Source organism: Canis lupus, chromosome 11, assembly GCF_003254725.2.
Source record: "Canis lupus dingo isolate Sandy chromosome 11, ASM325472v2, whole genome shotgun sequence".
In the NCBI taxonomy this organism is placed as follows: domain Eukaryota; kingdom Metazoa; phylum Chordata; class Mammalia; order Carnivora; family Canidae; genus Canis; species Canis lupus.
Genome location: NC_064253.1, coordinates 68405603 through 68425699, shown reverse-complemented (window position 1 = coordinate 68425699; position 20097 = coordinate 68405603). Strand labels below are relative to the sequence as shown.

Sequence of the window (20097 nt, the reverse complement as noted above, 5' to 3'; positions counted from 1 at the left end):
CCCTAGCAGGGCGGGGCCCAGTGTGTTGTGGAGGGGGGAGGGGAGAGGCCAGGGGGAGGAGTAGGCTGTGATTAATGCACCCACTGTTGAGAGCCTGTCTTCTATATAATGGAGGGTCTCTCTGCCCAGGGGGAGTCAGACCGGTCTCCAGGACCAGCAAGAGCATGGCAGAGAATCTGGGGCTGGGCTTCAGGGAAACAGCCAGTGTGGAAATGCTGCCCGAGGAAGGCAGCTGCAAGCCCAAGGCCAGAGCCAGGCTGGCAACCAGGAGCCACGCATGCTGGGCTCTCACCTGCTGCCTGGTATCGTTCCCCATCCTGGCAGGACTCACCACCTACTTGCTCATAGGCCAGCTCCGGGCCCAAGGAGACACCTGTGTGTTCCAGGTAAGCAATCTTTGCCCTGACCCGGGGCTCCGTGGACCTGCTGTAGGCACCTGGTGGTCCCTGCAGCTCTGGATAGAACCCCTTGACCCATCCTGCTCCCTGCTTCCCCATGCAAAGAAAGCAGCACGTGGGGCGGCGGGGGAGAGGTCTGATCTGGTGTTTATCCTCAATAATTCCAGGGGATGAATTGTCCCTCTTTATGTTTATATGGAACAATCTCCAATAACATGTTTTTAGATCATTATAATCATCATGTACTGATAATTTCGGAACATTCTTTTTCTCCAAAAAATAAACCTCCTTAAGTTGCATAACTAACATGTGTCATTGAAGAAAATTAGAAAACGCAGATAAAGAAAAGAAGATAATTATCATTACCCATAACCACAGAGAGGTGACCACTATTGACATTTTGGGGTATATTATTCTGTACTTTTAATAAGATGAAATTATTTGGAGTCTCCAAATATGTTATGATTTTATTTGTTGGTAGTAAATTCAAAGCAGCATGATGATATAGATGGTTGTATTATATTCTTGTATATGTATGTGTTATAATTTATTTAATCAGCCCCCTTTCTTGGGTTCAGAAATTTTTTTTTCAATGTTCAAGAAAGTACCTCTTGCCTGGTTGTCTACCTCTCAGATCTTGCTGGGGGCTCGGGGTAGAGGAGCTTAGGCAAAAATGAATATAAGGTATAGGGAGAACAATGGTGCCAAGTAGGGGGTACAGGTATCAAGGAGACACTTATTCTAGACAAGGGACATCCAAAATCTTTAAGACTGAAGACAATGTTATTCAAATAATACCCTTTTGTATATACAAGAAAAATATATCTGTATAGTCTGTGATGACTGATTTCATTTCAGTCCCAAGCATATTAAATTACAGAGGGGAAAACAGGCTCTTCCATTGGTTTAACTGGATACTGGTCTTCTAAGCGATGCTGGCTGACCTCAAAGCAGAAACACAATGAGACAGCAAGCCATGGCTAATGTGTAACTCTCACCACCCCTTCAGGGTCAGAAAACAGACCTTGTTTCAGGTGGCAGCGTCCATGGCCACATGCCAGCATTGAGAATACGTAGAAATACTCAGATGACTCAGAAATGCTGTTCATGTTAGAGAAAAAAAATTCAAGGTATAGGAAGTCAGGCTGTGTCCCCCAGGCCACCATGGAGCGGATTCTTATGAAGCCAAACCAGTGTTGAGCCAGTGTTCTGGGATTCTGCTTTAGCCAGAAAGACAGTTATTCTTGAATGAGGCATTGAGTGACTTCCCATAACCTGAACTCTCCTGGGTTCTATGCGGGAACAGTGCCTCCACCTAAAGTGGTGTCTTGAGGTCCCGCATTTCAGCAGATGCCAACAAACATACTTTGTTGATCTAGAAGACCATCAGGCTCTGGAAGCACGTTGGAGTTAGCGACCATGGGAAGCCAGTCACAGCCTCAGTGGTGGAATGCCACGGTCCAGAGAGACCAGTGACTTGCCCTGTCAGGAAGAGAGTTCGAGACACAAGCTGTCACTAGACAGGAAGCCATAGATACTAAAGAACTAAAAAGGCTAACATTGCATTCTGAGATATTTCAAGCAATCTCCCTGGAGAGCAGACCCGCAAAGATGGTTCACTTGGTGGTTTGGCCAGGCTGCAGAACTTCTCAGTCATCAGAAGAAGAGAAAGGGAAATAGGGGTGAGGTGGGGACACATGTAGCAATCGAAGTCCTGAAAAGGAACACCTGGCCCATTCAAACAAGAGAGGTTAAGGAAGACTGTTTAAAGAGTTTGAGAAAAGTTTCAAAGAAGAGTCTACTTGCTGAGACATAGACACATCAAAGGGAACCGAAGAGCTAGAAGCATCCTGGGGTTAGCAACCGTGGGATGCCAGTCATCACCTCTTGGCCTGAAGGGGCAGATGGAGGGAGAGTTTCAGGGGAACACAGGGAGTAGAAAAATGTAGGAGAGGGCTAGCGGGAGGAGCTGAGGGCGGAGTGGAGCAAGCCTTCCTGCCAAACAGCAGAGAGGGAGCAAGAAGAAGGCCGGGAGAACTGGCCACTCTTGCTCCCAGCCTCTCACCCTCCGGCCAGACTGGAGGTCCGGCTCAAAAGCCAGAAAGCAAGTGGCCCAGAGGTCAGCCTCGCAGGACACAGGGCAGGTCCAAGAAGGGCAAAGAGAGGTTCCATTGGGCTATTGGAGAATAATCAGCTCAGAAAAGATGGAAAACAGGATTTAGGAGGGAAAAAGAAGTCACCGAGGAGAGTGTGAGTGGACATAACTGTGAAATGTCATGGCTCATTAGACACGGGAGTTTGAATCCCCGCTCAGCCACCTCTGGCTGGGTAAGAACCAGCACGTGGTTTCATTTCTTTGAACCTGTTTCCTTTTCTACCAAAAGAGGATGCTAATGTCAATACCCTGGTGGCGCTAGGAAAGCAACTGCAGGAGCCGGTTGTCGGGTGGGCATGTGGGGAGAGGTCTGCACCCGGTTCCTGGGATGTCATCACCACTTTGTGCCAGGCATGGGTGACTACCGAAAAGCAACAGCGATGGGTGGAGGAATGTTCCAGGCTTTTATTAGCAGCAACAAAAACAGTTACCAGAACTGTTAAATGTATATATATATTTTAAACTGGACCCTTCCTTCAGGAGTTATGTAAGGAAATAGTCGATGTAAAAATAAATAAATAAATAAATAAATAAATAAATAAATAAATAAATATAAAAATAAAAATAAAAAAATAAAAAAATAAAGGAAATAGTCGATGTGACGAAACCCTTGCCCAGGTAAGCTTGTAGAGCAGAAATCAAAACCAGACTCGAAAAGGTTTGGGATAACTGCCTTTAGGGGCACTGTCCATAAATATGGCATCAATTAAATACAGCCTGGTGCCTCCATGCAGTGAAAACCCACAGCTGCCACCATTTCTTAAAAATGAAGCATCTCTATATGTAAGGATGGAGAATTTCCCTAAGATACATTATTAAGTGGGGGAAAAACAGTACATAACCAATATATAGAATTGGGGACATTCATCATATATATATAGAAGATGAATATAATATAATATAATTATATATAATTAAATTAATATATTAATATATGATTATAATATAATTAATTATATAATTATGTATATTATATATTAATCATATATAATATACATAATATATAATAATATTTTATATGTATTATAACATAATAATATAATGATATATAATAATATGTTATATTATTATATATTAATTATAATATATTATATATTTATTTATATGTGTGTGAATATATGTATATTCACATTTATGAATGTGTTTATAAATTCATAGACTATCTCAGGAAAAGGACAAAAGATTGGTAGATCTCCCAGCATCTAGCTTGGGGAACTGGGTGACAAGTGAAAAGAGAGGATTTTTTTTTTAAGATTTTATTTATTGATTCATGAGAGACACAGAGAGAGAGAGAGAGAGAGAGATAGGCGGAGACACAGGCAGAGGGAGAAGCAGGCTCCCTGCAGGGACTGGATGCGGGACTCGATCCCAAGACCCCGGGGTCATGACCTGAGCCGAAGGCAGACGCTCAAACCCTGAGCCCCCCAGATGCCCTAAGAGAGACATTTTTAAACTTCCCTCCTTTTGTACAAAATGTATATGTCACATCTACAAAAAAAAAAAAAGAAAATAGAGAGATAGTAAAATGTTTTAGGATCGTTAGACTCCTGGGGAAGGTCAGGTAGATTCAGGTGTTGAAAAAAACAGTTCGGGATCCCTGGGTAGCTCATTGGTTTAGCGCCTGCCTTCAGCCCAGGGCCTGATCCTGGAGACCCGGGATCGAGTCCCACATCGGGCTCCCTGCGTGGAGCCTGCTTCTCCCTCTGCCTGTGTCTCTGCCTCTCTCTGTGTGCATGTCTCATGAATAAATAAATAAAATCTTTAAAAACGAAAAAAAGAAAAAAGGAAAAAAATAGTTTGAAACCCGGCCTAGCCACTTCTTGGCCATATTACGTAACCTCCTGAGCCTCGGTTTCCCTGTGCACGTAATGGAATACTTAGAAATAAAGCAAAGTGTCTGGCAGGAGGTGGGAGATGAGTAAATGGCAGCACCTACGGTCATTATGGCCGAGGAACTTCCTTACTCGTGGGAATGACATCGCGGCGACAGTCTCTCCACCTGCTCTGGGACCTGCCGAGGGCCCCCCTCGATCTCTGCTCTTTGTGAGTGTCTCCGTGCCTCCTTCCCTGGCCTGGCCTTGTGCCCCGGCCCACACTCCAGCCAGCCCGGGCCCAGCGGCCCTGCCCTTAGTGGCTCTCCCCATTCCGCGGGCCCCACGCGGCCTGGCAGGTGCGGAGAGCAGGGCCCCGTCTTCCGCGGCCTCACTCAGGCTCTGCACTCCGGGCATGACGCAGTGCACCATGCTGGCTCGGCCCCAGCCTGGCACAGAGGGACACCCAGTTCTGTGCAATAAATTGCCAGGGAGGCCATAGAAGGCACTGCCTCCTTGCACTGAACCGCCAACCATCTCTGTCGTCCCTTCCACGTCTGCTTCTGGAATCCCCACACGCTCTCCCCACAGTCTCCTTGCCTCCCTGCAATCTCACTTCTACTCCTTCCTGAAAAATCCCTGCAAGACTCCTAAGCCTTGATCCCTGCTCGCCTCTTCCCCCCACACCTGTCCCGGAGCCCCCATCCCCACCCCCATCTCCATCCAGACCAACAGGACCCCATCGTGATGCCCGCTGAGGCTTCAGGGTGGTGCAGGCTTGAGGGAATGCCATGGCTCCACCGCGCCACAGCTGCGGCCTTATAATAACTTATTACGTAGCAGCCATCATTCTAAGCTTCTTCACACCTAGGGTTTGGAGGAGAATAAATGAGATTGTGCCTATAAAAGTCCTCAGCCTGGCATCTGGCATATGTACATGTGTGATACATTTGCCCTTATTACTAAACACATCATCTAGGTTAGTCCTTGAAGTCACACAGTGAGGAAAGTGCTGCTTTAATCTCCATTTCAGAGATGATGAGTTGAGGCTTAGAAAACTGAAGCCAGGGATCCCTGAATGGCGCAGCGGTTTAGTGCCTGCCTTTGGCCCAGGGCGCGATCCTGGAAACCTGGGATCAAATCCCACGTCGGGCTCCTGGTGCATGGAGCCTGCTTCTTCCTCTGCCTGTGTCTCTGCCTCTCTCTCTCTCTCTCTCTGTGACTATCATAAAAAAAAAATTAAAAAAAAAGAAATAAAACTGAAGCCATGTGTCCAAAGGCACACTGAGTGTGACATTGGAATTCAAATCCACTACACACATTCCTTCTAAGCACCGCACTGGTCTGCCTGTGATGTTAACCCAGCAAATCACTCACTTCCTGAGGGGGTCAGGAACATGTAATAAGGGTTCCCTAAAAAGTGCCTGTCACATAGTAAGTGCTGAGTAGATGCTACTCTTCTTCTAGCCCCTGGGAGCACCTAGAGGTACCTGGCACACAGAAGGCACTCGCTAAGTGTTAGCTGGATGGAGAGAGAGAGAGAGAGAGGAAGACATGCACAAGGGATCTGACCTCCTTAAGCTGTCCACTCCCTGTCTATCAAACGGAGAGGTGAACACACTTTCTTGGTAGCCCCACGCTGAGAATTCCACAAGAGGATGTTGGAAAGTATTGCCGTGACGTAGACGCTCAACAGACATGATTTCCCTGCTCGCTCCACCTCGGGTGTGAGCCTTTTTTAATCTCACTCAGGCTGTTTCCTCTTTGGAAACAGGGACAGTTCTGACAACCCCCTTTCAGTGTTGTCTAGAGAAAACAAACAGATGGTTGAGATAAAAGTGCTTTGGAAATTGCGGAACATGGAGCACTCAGTGGCTTTGCCCCTGCTGTGGCCTCAGCAAGTCCTGGCATTCCTGGAAAAGAAGCCAACTCACTCCAAAGGTCAGGCCGTGGGGAAGGGTGGAGGGGCCAGAACTGGTGAAGGTGCATGAAGGCAGGGTGAGCCAGCTGTGGGTGTGAGTCCCAAACATCTGCAACTCAGAGCTGGTGACTCCAGGATCTGTTCATTCACTTGTTATAATAAACACACACGGGGTCGCTGGGTGGCTCAGTCAGTTAAACATCCAACTCTTGATTTCAGCTCAAGTCATGAGCTCAGGATTGTGAGATGGCCTCACCCCAGGCTCCGCACTGGGCATGGAGCCTGCTTAAGATTCTCTCTCTCCCTCCCTCTCCCTCCACCCCTTCCTCTTCTAAATAAACACACACACACACACACACACACACACACACACACACACCACTCCAGGGAGCATGGGGAGTTCCCTGGTCCTCACCTGAAAGACCACTCACTGTCTGGCTATAAGAGGTCATCTCCCAACCTGGTCTCCTTAATGAGGCCCAGCTGCCGACAGCAGTGACAAGTGTGGGTTTTGAAGTGGATGGAGGCTAGTTTCCATCCCCTCAAGCCCTTTGCACTGGAAGGGGTAGAAGTCCAGAAGCGAGCTGTGGAGAGGGGAAGTCTCTTCTGTTGGGAGAAGAAAGAGGCCATCCAGAGCTCTCAAAGGATCTAGATCTGCCACTGGTCATGAAGAGACTCAAGGATGGTTTCTGAGTATCACTGAAATGGTGAAACCAAAGGGAAGTTACACAGAACCAACAACATGCACCATAAACATTGACTGAGCCCAAGGAAAGAAGGAAGATGAATTGGAGATCTACTGTATGTGTGTGGTCTTCCTTAGGCATCACAATGCTTCCAGGAGGAAAGAATTATTGCCTGCCTTCACTGAGGAGGAGACTGAGTCTCCTTGAGGTTAGGTGACAGAGCAAAGTCAGACTTCTAGGAAACTCTGAGCTGGGATTCCCACATTTGCTCGGCTGTAAACACCACACGCTCAGCTCTGCACCACTCTGAATGTTTGGTGTGAAGCCCTGTCCAGTGTACCTGGGAGGGTGATGAATGAAATGGTCTTGGGATAAAACATTTCCAGGTTAGATATATGCTTGTGCAAGCAAAAGCCAAAGACAAGGAGGCAACAGTGTGTTTTTCTCATAGAAGTGCTGGGAGGATGTTATGGGTCATAAAATATTTATGTTTTTGCAATTGCGGCATTTATGACGGCAAGAAATGGATCTCTCTTCCTGTTTATGAATATACTAGACGTGGGTATGGGACATGGGAGAAAGGCTAAATGGGTCATTAGTTAAAATACACTCAAGGGATTTCTTTCTGGGGAATTGCCAATAAGAGAATTTCAAAGATCATCTCGCTTGGGGCTCCATCATCCATGATATATACTCAGCCAATGTCTATGGGGCTCCTGACATGTGCCAGGCAGGGTCTAGATTTGGTCTGAAGTTTCAGATCCCAGAATTTCCATTTACTCTTTGACCTTTGGGCTACAAAACCTCTAGAAAGGTGATTCCCTCCTTTGAGAGTAACTGGAGTGGTAGACAAGGGCCACATGTAAACATCAGTTCAGGACCTGGCACCCCAGGAGCACTTGACTAGACAGCAGTCTCCCTCCCTCCATCCTTCTTTCTTCCCTCATTGGTGTGTCAGGGATTACCAATCAGCATACAAAAAAAAAGTGAGAAGAAAAAAAGAAAGAAGCTCAAATGAGAGTGAAAAATCCCCTGACCTATAGAAACTAAGGGGTGAAAAGCACCAGCTTGCTTTTCTTGGGCTAATCAAGGCTGATGGCCACAGGTGCCTCACTATTCTACTAAACACGAATCCCCATGAGCATCCACATTCGCCTTTTCTGTCTCTGAGTGCCGGCCAAAGCTCACAGCCTTCAACAGACATTTCTGAAGCCATGACTATGCTCCAATGAGAGCCTGATGAAAAACTTGGAGGCGCCAGTAACTAAAAGATTACGGCCATTTCACTCTTAATTTTTTAAATTTAAACAAGAATTCAGAATGTGGCATGTATTCTAAAATTTAAAAAAAAAAGTCTTTTGCTTAGTTTTTTGGATTGCAAAACTCAGGCAAAAGTCACAGAAGCTGAACCTTCTCCTCCATCTTCCAGCTCTCTTTCCTGCTTGTCTTTCTGACACATGAGCATCAGCATATTTTGCTGATTAAATAATCTGACAGACATGCCAGGCACTGCCTGAGGCACCAGAAAGCAAGAGACAGACAAGGTCGTTGCCCACAGGCAGCTTGAATTGTACTAGAGAGCGAAAAGCTCTGTTCCCCGTGGTCACCTTGAGAGCAGGCATTGAACCAGCTCCAATGTATAAACCTTTCCCCAGTAAGCTACTATTCCTTCATCTCAAATCTCCTCTTCACGCATTCCTTCTTCCCATCATAAAAACCTTCCTCCCATGAAGAGGCTCATTAAGAGAAGAAGCAATTGAAGGCTTTAGTTTTTGTTCTTGGAAAGAGAATCCCAGCTGACGTTTCTGGAGACTCTTGGACTATTGAGGTCTTCAACACCTGCCAGCGGGCACAGGCTCCAGATGTATAGCGGATTCCAGGCCACTAAAATCCATACATGTCCAACCACGCATGAAAATAACTGTGTGCCCAAGTTATAGAAATCCAGTAGAGCAAATAGGGAAATGTGTTCACATCGCAGATCCATGCTGATGACAATGAGACTCTGAGCCAAAGGGAATGCTCCAATCTCTTAGCTGAGTGTCTGCTTAGACAAAAATAAGCAGATGTTCAGGAAGATTTCTCAGCAGAGAAATGAAATGGAAGTGGAAGACCAGCCACGGCAGTACGATTTCATGATTTCATACACAAGAGGATACAACCATACTATGCCCAATTCTCTTTGGGCTCACTTTCAGTTTTCTGCCTCACCAAAGACCAATTCTTTATCAGCTCTGATAATAGCAAATAAGGAAACAGGCTACAGAATAAGCTCAATTCTAAGCTTCTTCTCCATCCCCCCGCATCTCCAAAATCCATCAGAATTATTGATGCTGGACAAGTAATTGCATCAATTAGGTTTAGGTTCTCCAAAGCAACTGTACCCATGACCGTATGCTAAATGAGTACATGGGTTCATTTGGCAGCAGAAATCCTGTTTTCCAGCAGCTCCCATGCTTTGTTGAGCCTCCTTACTCTTTCACAAGCTATTGGCCTTGTCTGGAATGGTCATTTACCTTTTATCACCTGGCTAATACCTGTGGGACCTATAAGACTCACTTCAGAGGTAATTTCCCCTGATTCCCCCACTTCTGGGTCAGGTTTCTGTTTTCTGAATTCTGTGTTTCCCCTACTGTCACAGTGCATGGAACTGCTGGTACTCATCCATCCACCTCACCAGAGGGGGATCTTATCTGGAAGTGAGAAGGTGCAATGATTTAGGCCCAAAGATTCTAGAATTGATTGGCCTAGGTTAAAATCCTACTTCTCTACTTCTCTACTTTCCAGCATTGGGCAAGTTACCTAACCTGACTGAGCCCCATTTTCAATATAAGGATGTGAATAGCATCTATCTTAAGAGTCATGACAAAGCTGAAGAAGATGAGGTGTGTGAAGGGCTAAGCATAGCACAGTGCCATTCATCATTCAATAAGTAGTAGCTACCCTTACTTTACTGCATTTTTCAGGTCCTTTGAATCATTCCCTGTGGTTGCCTCTCATGACTGGAGCAAAGAATTCTGAGAGAGGGCTAAATAGTGGGTAAGAAGAATGGGGTGATCAACTGAGACCTTGAGTCCCAGAAGTATTTGGGCCTAAGTCTGGAAGGCCATGGGAAGCCATTGAAGTTTTATGAACAGAATTGTGTCCCAATACAATGATACTTTAGGAAAAGCACTCTGAGAGCAGGCAAGGAGATGATTTCAAGGAAAGGAGAACCAGATACAAAAGGACCATTTAAGAGGCTGATGGGAGAATCCAGGAGAATGGCATGCTAAGGCCTGGTAGGGAGGCATGAATGAGAAAAACTACAAAATAGAAATGGCAGCTTGGGTTTGTGGGAGAAGAAAGCCCCAAGTTTCAAGCCTGGCAACTCAAGGAAAGCAATTGTGCCATTCACAGAATTAGGATGTAGACAATGGAGAGACAATGGGGTCTGTCATTCAAAGACAAGATCTCTGGCCTTAAGAAGGCTTCCAGTGAAGGTTAGGTAGCATGGCTTAGGAATAAAATGAGCCTGACAGTCTGGGCTTTAACAAGGTCACGACTATCACAGACCTGCTCACAGTCGAGCAATGACATAGCTACACCCACATGTCTACACAGACATGTGTAGAGACATCCATGCACATAGCACCACACCACAGATACATGTAGACACACAAGACACATCAGCTCCTACCTCCCTCCCTGCTGCCGCTGTTTTCTATTACCCACATGGACGCACAATTCCTCACTCACAAGTACAAAATCACACATACACGGATTCTAAAATGTAAAACTGGTTGGTTACATGAGGATCACTGTCCGTGGGGACTATGTAGTTACAAGAAGCCAATCAGAAGACTATGAGTTGAGTCAATATCATATCAGGGAAGGGTTTTTTTTGGAAACTGTAAAATGTAAAGTGATGATTTTGTCCCTAAGCCAAGGACTCAGTTTTGTTCCTGAGCTTTGTGTTCAGACACATGAGTGGATGTGTTCTTTGCCCTGACTCATACATCTTCTGATTTGATCCTTATCTCAAAGCTGGGAGTTATCTGAGGCTAGGGATGTTATTATTCCCATTTTCAAATGAGGACACCAGAGCTCAGAGAGGAAAGGTGTCTTGCTCGAGATCATATTGCTAATAAAAGGTGACAGCAGGACTCAAATTTCATTCTATCTGCCTCCAAAGAAGTTACTCTTCCACTCCCATGTGGTACCTGAAATGGCCCACAAGCTAGGATTGCAAGGATGGATATGTCTCCATGTAGTGCATGGAAACAAGGGGTTCATCTGAAGGAGAACAGAGCCCTTATTTCTTTTTCTGTATCATTTTTTTAAAAGGTTCCAATTTTTAAATTTTTTCCATGATGGAAAAAAGAAAATAAAGCAAGTGCCATCATTTGTTCAAATAATAGAAGCAATGACAGATGTCAGTGTGTCCTAGAACAGAACAGGGAAAGCTCTCAGAACAGATTTCAAAGTTGAGCTTCCAAGACAAGGATAGGAGAGAGAAGGTCATCAGGATGCTGGAGGACGCAAGGGGAGCACTCAGGCACAAGATTCCTCTCAACCAAGTATTCTCATTGCCATGTCCCTCATCTCAGAGTGCCCAGGTTGGGTAGCAGCAGCATCTTAATCATGCCCTTGTTATGGGCAGCTGTGGGGTTGGGTGACAAAAGGGCCACAGGTGGTCTGAATCATATTTTTCTTTTCCATTAGGCTCCAAAAGGACAAGAGTTTGGACATTCCCATCAGCGAGCTTGTAAGTGTGTTCATATTTGTTGCCTTTCCTTGTGGGGAACAGAGCATTATCTAGTAGTTTTGCTATATAGAAGGTTCAGAGAGATGAAAACCCAGAGGAGAAATGAGGTTGCTCCCCATTCACTAAAAAAACAAAATGGTAGTGTGGCCAAGTGGGTGGCCTATGGAGGTGATGGCCTTGAGCAAATAATATCTCTGTCTCTGTTTACTTACCTGTAAATTGGTTCTAATGATACCTACCCTCTCAGGTTAGTGTGGATTAAATCAGTTAATTCCTATAAAAGTATTAGAACAAAATATTTAATCCTACCCACTCCTTACCCCATTTGTTATGCCATCCAGATGCCTCAGTGGATATGGCTAAAGGTCCTTGATTAAGGCCACAGGTCAGTTTGCTCCCCTGAAGCAGTAGCAGGGAAAGAAGGGCAATGTGAGTTCATTGACCATGTGCCAGGAATCATGCTAAGGACTCTCCATTCATGATAGGAATGGATGCACCCATCTTCGAGATGAGAAAACAGTCTTGGACACATTGGAAACGTGCCCAAAGTTATGGGCCAAGAGCCACTTGTGTTCAAGGCTCTTTCTCCTGAGGTTTCTCTGTCTCTGGAAAAATGACAACAATCCACCATAGACCAAGCTGAAGGTGGGGGGAGGGATATTTCTCTCCAGTTGCAGGCACCATGTAACTCCAAAAACAGTCTTCACTCCAGCTACCCTCTGACTCACACAAAGCATCTCTCTCTCTTTTCCTTACAGATGCATCTCCCAGAGCTGGTGGGGATAAGCCAAGGGCACACCTGACAGGTATTTCTCCCTGGTGTGTTTTCCAGATCATGCATGGGCCATGGGCCTAAGATTTCTTCCAGATAGTTTGCCAAAACCTATTCTAGTAGCTTCAAACTGGAAAGCACATACCTTGGTAACAGACTTCTCCTCTCAGTTGAGGATTTTTAGATGTCTTCCTCCCTTAAGGGGTCCAAAGGCCCACGTCTCTTGGGCATTTTCTCTCAGATTCTATCAGTCTTCTTCCTTTCTCTCTGTCTCTCTTTCATGTACACTCTCAGTCATTCAGAAACAGCTTCCCTCAGACTCAGCGATTCATGTAATTCTGAATCTAGTCAAAGATGCAAGATCCCGAGTTGTTAAATGTACGGAGTCCATCTGTACTCTATTCAAAATGAAGTGATTGGACATTTGCATTCAGGTAGACATTTGCAAAGAATTTTTGTTGATATGAAGAGATTAGAAGTGGCCTCATAATATCACCAGCCAGTCAGTATCCCAAGCCTAGCATTGAAATTCCTGGCATCTGATGCCTGGAGTTGCATATACCTCTAAGACTCCAGAGAAAAGAGCAAGACCGTACACAAATATGTGTTAAAAACTCATTGAAAAACTAGGGAGTTAAAAGCAAGCACACTCTCTTGACCTATAAGAAAATTTGCATCCCACAGGGGAATATCCCTGGTGCCCAAGACATGCGACTTACATGTGATCAAGAGGAAAGTGTTTGTGGTGAGTCCTGAGTGAGGATTAGGACCAGAGACAGACATCAAATCACCAATCACCACTTGCCTTTAGGAACAGAAGAGATTGAACAAGCTGGGCAGGAAAATCCTAGCAACAGAGTATGAAGATATCACGCCTCTTCCTACTGAATGGGGGAGCAAGGGGAGGGTATCTACGTTCTACTGAGCTCCTAACGTGTGCCAGGCACAATGGTAGGCATTTTACAACCATGATCTCATTTAATCTGCATATAGTCCCAACAAGAGGGGAAACTGAGGCTCTGACAAGCCAAGTCACTTGTCCCAAATCACATACGTGACTCGGAAGAGCTGAGATTCAAGTCTGACTCTTAGACCTGCACTGTTTCCATTACAACACACTTCCTACTCTAACTCCCACTTGCTGCTGTGTTGACATAGCTAATTGCATACCAGTTTAACAAAACTTGCTTTGTCTAGAGACTAAATGATTTTTGTTGCATCACCCCAGAGGATTTTTTTAATCTACTGCATCATCCACAAAGGAGTGGAGATGATTGGGGTGATTAATAAAAATGCCTTTCATAGATTTTGCAAAGAAGCAACAGAGCTCTCCAGGGCCCACTGAGCATTAGAGACCAGAGAGACCACATGCATTCTGAACGTGTGTCATTGTGCAAAATAAACCACAATCCAGTCAGCATCAAGAAAGATGCTTTAGAAAAATCCGGGAACCAGGTTTCTAGTCAGCCACCAGGTATGAAGTTCGCTAAATATTTCCTTAAACATAGCCTATCTGCAAATGGTGACGAATAGCATATATTGGTGATTGCTATGGATTTCCAAGGCACTCATAGGAAGTTCAAATACATTTTTATTTTCCTGAAAAGTATTAGTTTTACTGCAGATTATTTTATTTGAAATCAATGGTTTGGTTCTATTCATTTTTTTTTCTGCTATACACATACTTCATAGAAGCACTCATTTATATGTCCAAGTATATAATGCACATTCATAAACAATGCAAACAGAAGAACATATAAAAATATATAAAGTTAAATAGGCTTATTTTTTGAATCTGTCAAAATGAAAGATGCTGGTTTATTTGGGGAAAGCAAATGTGTGTTGAGTACTTGCCATAGCTAGCCTCATGATAAAAATGTCCATCTCTCCTCTAGTCACTGTATCTTCCAAATGAGACTAGGAAGGGGCTTTATCTCCAGCTCACAGACAGGAAATGGAGACTCAGAGAGCAGGGACCTGCATCACTGGTTAATAATATCGTATGCCATAGAGCCAGATTCGGAATCCGGCTGAAGTGGCCAAAAGCCCCTGTCCCTTACACTCCGCAATCCAATTACATCAACTTGTAGTTTGGTGTCAGAGAAGCATTTCCAGGATGTTCTAGATCTCTAGTTCCAATATCTGTCTTACATGTTGATTTTTTTATTAATCATTGCCTGCATTTCAATAACTTCGGACAGTTTCATTGCAGAGGAGCTATGGGGAATATTTGACTCCCTGAAATGTGATCTCTTTGTAGTAGGGTATGTCTGAAACAAAAGGCTAATGAAAGTGAATGCAGTTTAGAGGGTATTCCTCATAGCTGGGGATTTTATACACACCATCCCTTTTAATCCTTTCCATGGGTATTTTTATACCCTTTTTTTTTTTTAAAAAAAAAAAAAAAAAAAGGGAAAAGATATGTCAAATGAAAAACAAATCCTGACTTGGTAATGAGAGAGTTCATGCAAAAGGATTATTGCAAAGTTGGGGAAGGAAGCTCAGTGACAGTTGGGAAAATGCTCTGGCCACAAGGTCTGCAAGTGTCTCAAGGATTAAGGTAAAAGGAGTTTTCTTGTACAGAAAGGAGTAAACGAACATATAAAGAACCAGGTGGGAAGAAGTGGGGAAAAGGTTGGCATGTTAGCATCAGAGAATGTTTTACCCAGAGGCCAGCCTATTCTCAGGAGAGACTGTCTGCTGGCCCAGGCTGAGGGTAGGCGGGAGCTCGGGAGCCTGAAGGCAGGAGAAAAACTTAACCAAAGTTTTGTTAACAAGCATCATGTTCCGATGGATCAGCAGAGACAGTACAGTTCAGCTAAACATTTATGAGGTAGAGAATGGGAATTTGGAAGATCTGGTGTCCGGTCTGGTCAGAGGTTGGGTACCTCTACCCCAAGGGGGGCATCCACCAGTTTCATCTAAGTCATTTCATCGAAGCCCATTGCCGTGAGCTGTTTTCCGAAACACAAAAGAGTGAGATTTCTTAACCTCCACTCTTTTTCAGGATCACAGAGCTCGGGTAAAATTCTAAATTATCAGGAAAGAAAACTGGGGCTCAGAGAAACAAAGCCATTTGCCCCTAAGATGCTACTCTCTGAACAAAAGTATGTGTCTGCTTACATTTCCTCCACTCCTTCTCCTCCGGGAGCTTGTTAGCTGTTGGTTTTATCCAATCACTTTACTCTGAAAATAACACGAGACTCTTTCTGGCGAAGTCCACAGGTTCTGACATAAGCAAATTAAACCTCCCTCTTGTCTTTGCAGTTGTGAGACAAAGTCCCACACAGCCCTTGGAAAGTCTGTTTCCGGCGCTGCATTGGGAACATGAACTTGGCCTGGCCTTCACCAAGAACCGGATGAACTACACAAATAAATTCCTGGTGATCCCAGAGTCGGGAGACTACTTTGTTTACTCTCAGGTCACATTCCGAGGGACCACATCTGAGTGTGGTGAAGCCCGCCAAGGGAGCCGACTGAACAAGCCAGACTCCATCATCGTCGTAATCACCAAGGTAACAGACAGCTACCCGGAGCCAACCCAGCTCCTAATGGGGACCAAGTCAGTGTGTGAAGTAGGCAGCAACTGGTTCCAGCCCATCTACCTAGGGGCCATGTTCTCCTTGCAGGAAGGAGACAAGCTGATGGTGAACGTCAGTGACATCTCTTTGGTGGATTACACAAAAGAAGATAAAACTTTCTTTGGAGCCTTCTTGCTATAGGGGCAAGGCACACATCCTTGTGTGAAGGTCCTCTGCCTCCTAGTTCTAATTTTCTTCAGTGATATGTCATTATAACAAGGTTGGTGGGTTGTTGTTTTTTTGTTGTTGTTGTTCTTATTTTGGGGGTTTTTTTGGTTGGTTTTTTGTTTTTTGTTTTGTTTGTTTTGGTTTTTTTTTTTTTTTTTTTTTGAGCATTCCACAGAAACAGTGGTTTAGCTATGAAATTTGAGGCCCGAAATTTCAGACTTTATATGCCTTTCTGATGAGAATCTTAACCGGAAAAAAAGCAGAACAGAGCAGACATATGATCGTGGTTGCTTGGAAAAGAAGTGAGTTTCTAAACACTGAGACACAGATCACCAAATGAACGGAGGTCCACTCAGAACATTTCCACTCCTTCAAACTACACCTTGGTCACCAGTGGGCCCAATTATTGTGTGATTTGATCATGAAACATTTGCTTCAGTTCAGGGGCCCTGAACAAAATCCAAAGCCCTAGAAAATGGTGTAAACCTTAGAGGCAAAATCCTTCATCGGTATCTCCAAACACTTACTTTAATGATGGCTCGTCTTAAAAAAAAAAAAAAAAAAAGAAAGAAAAGAAAAGAGGGCTGGTATTTCTCATGAACATTCGAAAGAAGAAAGAAAGAATTGGTTTTCATGGCAAAGGAGAAAAGCAACCCTTCCTTTTATTATGCACACAGGCATGAAAACAAGCAAGCATGAGTTCCATATGCATATCAGAAATACAACAATAGCATTTACTCAGCACAGTTCTCTTGAGCACCTTTTACGTCCTGCGCACTTCCTTAGCCCAGAAGATACTACGAAAAACAAGACAGACTACGCAAAACTTAAACGAATTCCGCTCCCTGGTTCCTCATCAAATATCACTGAATGTACTCCAAGTCCAACGTAATTGGACTAACTCCAAGTCCTAAAATAACATATCATCTGACCTTGATATGTAAGATTTCTGAAGCTTTCCTAAGACATCCAGTTGATTAGGTCACTCAAGAAACTCGAAGACAGATTTCTAGCCTCCTGGCCCAACTCTACAAGACTGATTGATGCCAAGAGACAGCAGACTTACTCTCTGGGGGGATAAAGGGTCAATCACCAAATCTTAGAGAAGTTGACTTAGATCGGCTTTGAGATCTGACTCTTGGTTTTACATGCAGATGTTTTCTGGGTATTTTTCTCTTAAAATATTCAAGAGATTTCAATATGGAATTGGCTGATCAGCCCAGCCGAGGCTTCTCCCCTGGAGGAGAGGTTGGACATTAAGACCGTCCCCTCTACCTTTAGTGAGTTCATCCTCTCTAGTCTGTGTGATTTTCTGGCACAAATATGTCAAGGTTAGAGGAGAATTTGTGCTCTGAGCCTCAGTTGACTTTGTAAAGCAGGAATCCACCAATTTGTTTCCCAGGATCAAATGAGCTCACGAGGATGTAACCGGTTAATTCTGAGCAGTCTGTGAAGTCAAAGAGAATGTCGCTATGACATGGGCAGTGACCTCCAGCATGTTGGCCCCGATTATAAGTGCTGCCAATTGCAGGAAACCTCCCGAAGGGGTATAAAGCAAAATTGGCACCGAAATCACTCTAATCCTTTTGCCAGGAGACTACAGAGGCAGGAAGGTGTGCGGTGGGGCTTCTGAGCAGGATGATGGGTGTAGCGGTACATGATCAATATGTGTTGGGTTATAATGACACAAAAATTGACTTCTGGTTTCTCAGTTAGGCGAGTAGGCCTCCAGAGCCTTCAGCTTCTCACCACGGTGAGCACGGGGCTCAGCAGGAGCAGAGGGAAGGGTGTGGTCACTGCCACCTGATTCAGAAGAGTCTGCATAAAGGAAGTGAAGCCTGAACGAGCCCTGAAAGAGGGTGGGCGGACAACAGACAGCCCTGGGGAAAGGGCATCTGAGACTGAGGAATTACCCTTTACTTAAAGCAGAAAGGAAAGGTTTCTCAGTAACTATAAAACCAGCTTGATAAAACATTGCTCCCTCAACCTACTCCTAGAACACTGTTTGCTGGCAGATCGGGATGACTGTATCGATAGCTCCAGCCTGCCTCCAGGATCAGAACTCACACCCCATGGAAGTAAAGAAAATGCTCGGTGTGCATTTGCATGGGTTCCCAACAATGTGGGGCACGAGAGAGGATTTGCACGGAGGAGGCCAGAGTCCCGCCCAGCTCACCTTCTTCTCCACTAACCCAGGGTCTTCGGACCTGCCGGTGGGCCTTGACTCAACCAAGAAACAGAAGTGTCCTGCTGTTCTGAAAGACTTGACCACTTTGGGAACATCCTTGTCACGTATTTATTTTGCTCCTGTGATAAGCTTGTTTGTTTATTGAAGAGTAATATCGTGCTGAGGCTGTCCTGGCTAAATATGTTAAATCCTTAACATCTGGTACCGTTCAGAGAGGGCCAGCCGAGAGTTTCCAGTAGAACTCAGGTCAAAACTTCTGTTTCCTAGGTGTTATCTCTATGGCTCAATTCTGTGCACTAATTTTAAAAATGAGGCTAGAGAACACTCAAGAATGTGGTGGTCTCCTAACAAAGTAAATGAGATGCAGTCGAGGATTTTCAAGGAAAGGAGCACGCCCATGTGCTTCAGAAAATCGTTAATTTAGGGGGAAAATGCTTTGCTGCTCCAATGTCTCTCAAAGGGCTGAATTCAAATCAAGTCCACATTTACCGAGTGCCTACTCGCCCCGGGGGACACAAAGAGAAATTATTTTAGTCTCAGATGTGTTTACTGTAACTGCTCAGCAGTCCATTGTCTGCAGACCCTTCCATTTATATTGGTAGTATTAGCTAGCTAATTAGCTAACTTGAGGCACGTGGAAATTTTCTCATTAGGAAAATACGTGCCATCTGATGAAGGATGATCATTAACAAAATGATTTGTGTTTACACAAGTGGGTTTTTTAAATAGCTACTCTCAGAGTTTTCCATTAATAAAAGGGGACGAAATAAAGATACCATTTCGTCTGATAGAATCCATTATTTACGCTACACGTGGAGAGAGGTTATCATCCTCAGGACTTGAGTTTGGCCATCAACACCCTTGAAAATATCAGAACCTGTGGATGAGCCAGAGGTGCTCTGAAAAGCCTGTGTGCCTTCCGAAAATCCAGGAATCGTGATCGAAATGCACAGGGTCACTAGCATTTTGACCCTAGCATGGTTTAGATCTATTTGGCAGGATGGCATTGCTTAGGCTATGAAAACTCGTAAATGTTTTGACTAAGGTACAAGAGGACTTTCACATCCCGAAAACGTCTGGTTCATTCAATAAGAGAGGCAGACTAGGTCCTTGGCTCCATTTCAACCTAAGCCACGTCACCCCAAAGGAAGTTCCACATCCGTGCTCGTCAGTAAACCGAGCTGGATTTTAAAAGTTTGACTAGCTCACTGTGCACGAGGCACGGCCGTTGCCAACAGTCTCTTGCAAGATTTTTTTCCCCAGGCCTCCCCCATCTTGTTCCCATGATTGCAACACTGGGGATTAATTCCTCAGGACAGGATTGCTCATTATACTCTGCACTTTGCTAAACACATGCAGTCGTCTCTGGTCTCAAGATTTCTTACTCTTCTAGGGCTTGGAGTCCTGAAAGTGTTCTGCCTTGTGGAGCAGAAATTTTTTCCTATGTGCACCACTCTCTTGGATACTGATAATGATGGCCTCATCCTGGCAGCTGAGCCTGGGCTAACCCCTGAATCCTTCTGCTCTAATGGTGAAGCAGAGTGTGGATCAGAGCAGTCACACCTGTGGCCTGCCCCAGGCCGACGTCCATATTTTGAGCTGTCCAAGTTCTGAGACAGATTTGCCCCCCACCCCTTCTCTCACCCCATTTTAAGAAGAAAATGCCAGCC

The 20097-nt window shown here is 44.7% G+C and overlaps 1 protein-coding gene and 1 long non-coding RNA gene across 5 annotated transcripts in view; one reads left to right on the top strand and one right to left on the bottom strand.

The window, feature by feature from the left end:
* The window catches only part of LOC112650584 (uncharacterized), a 106222-nt gene that overhangs the window by 11325 nt on the left and 74800 nt on the right, over positions 1-20097 (bottom strand). The window lies entirely within an intron of this gene.
* On the top strand, positions 8-19205 carry TNFSF15 (TNF superfamily member 15). The gene is made up of 4 exons (XM_025433420.3): positions 8-386; positions 11676-11718; positions 12477-12524; positions 15758-19205. The coding sequence occupies exons 1-4, from the start codon at positions 75-77 to the stop codon at positions 16210-16212; spliced, it is 858 nt and encodes a 285-aa protein (XP_025289205.3). The 5' UTR covers positions 8-74; the 3' UTR covers positions 16213-19205.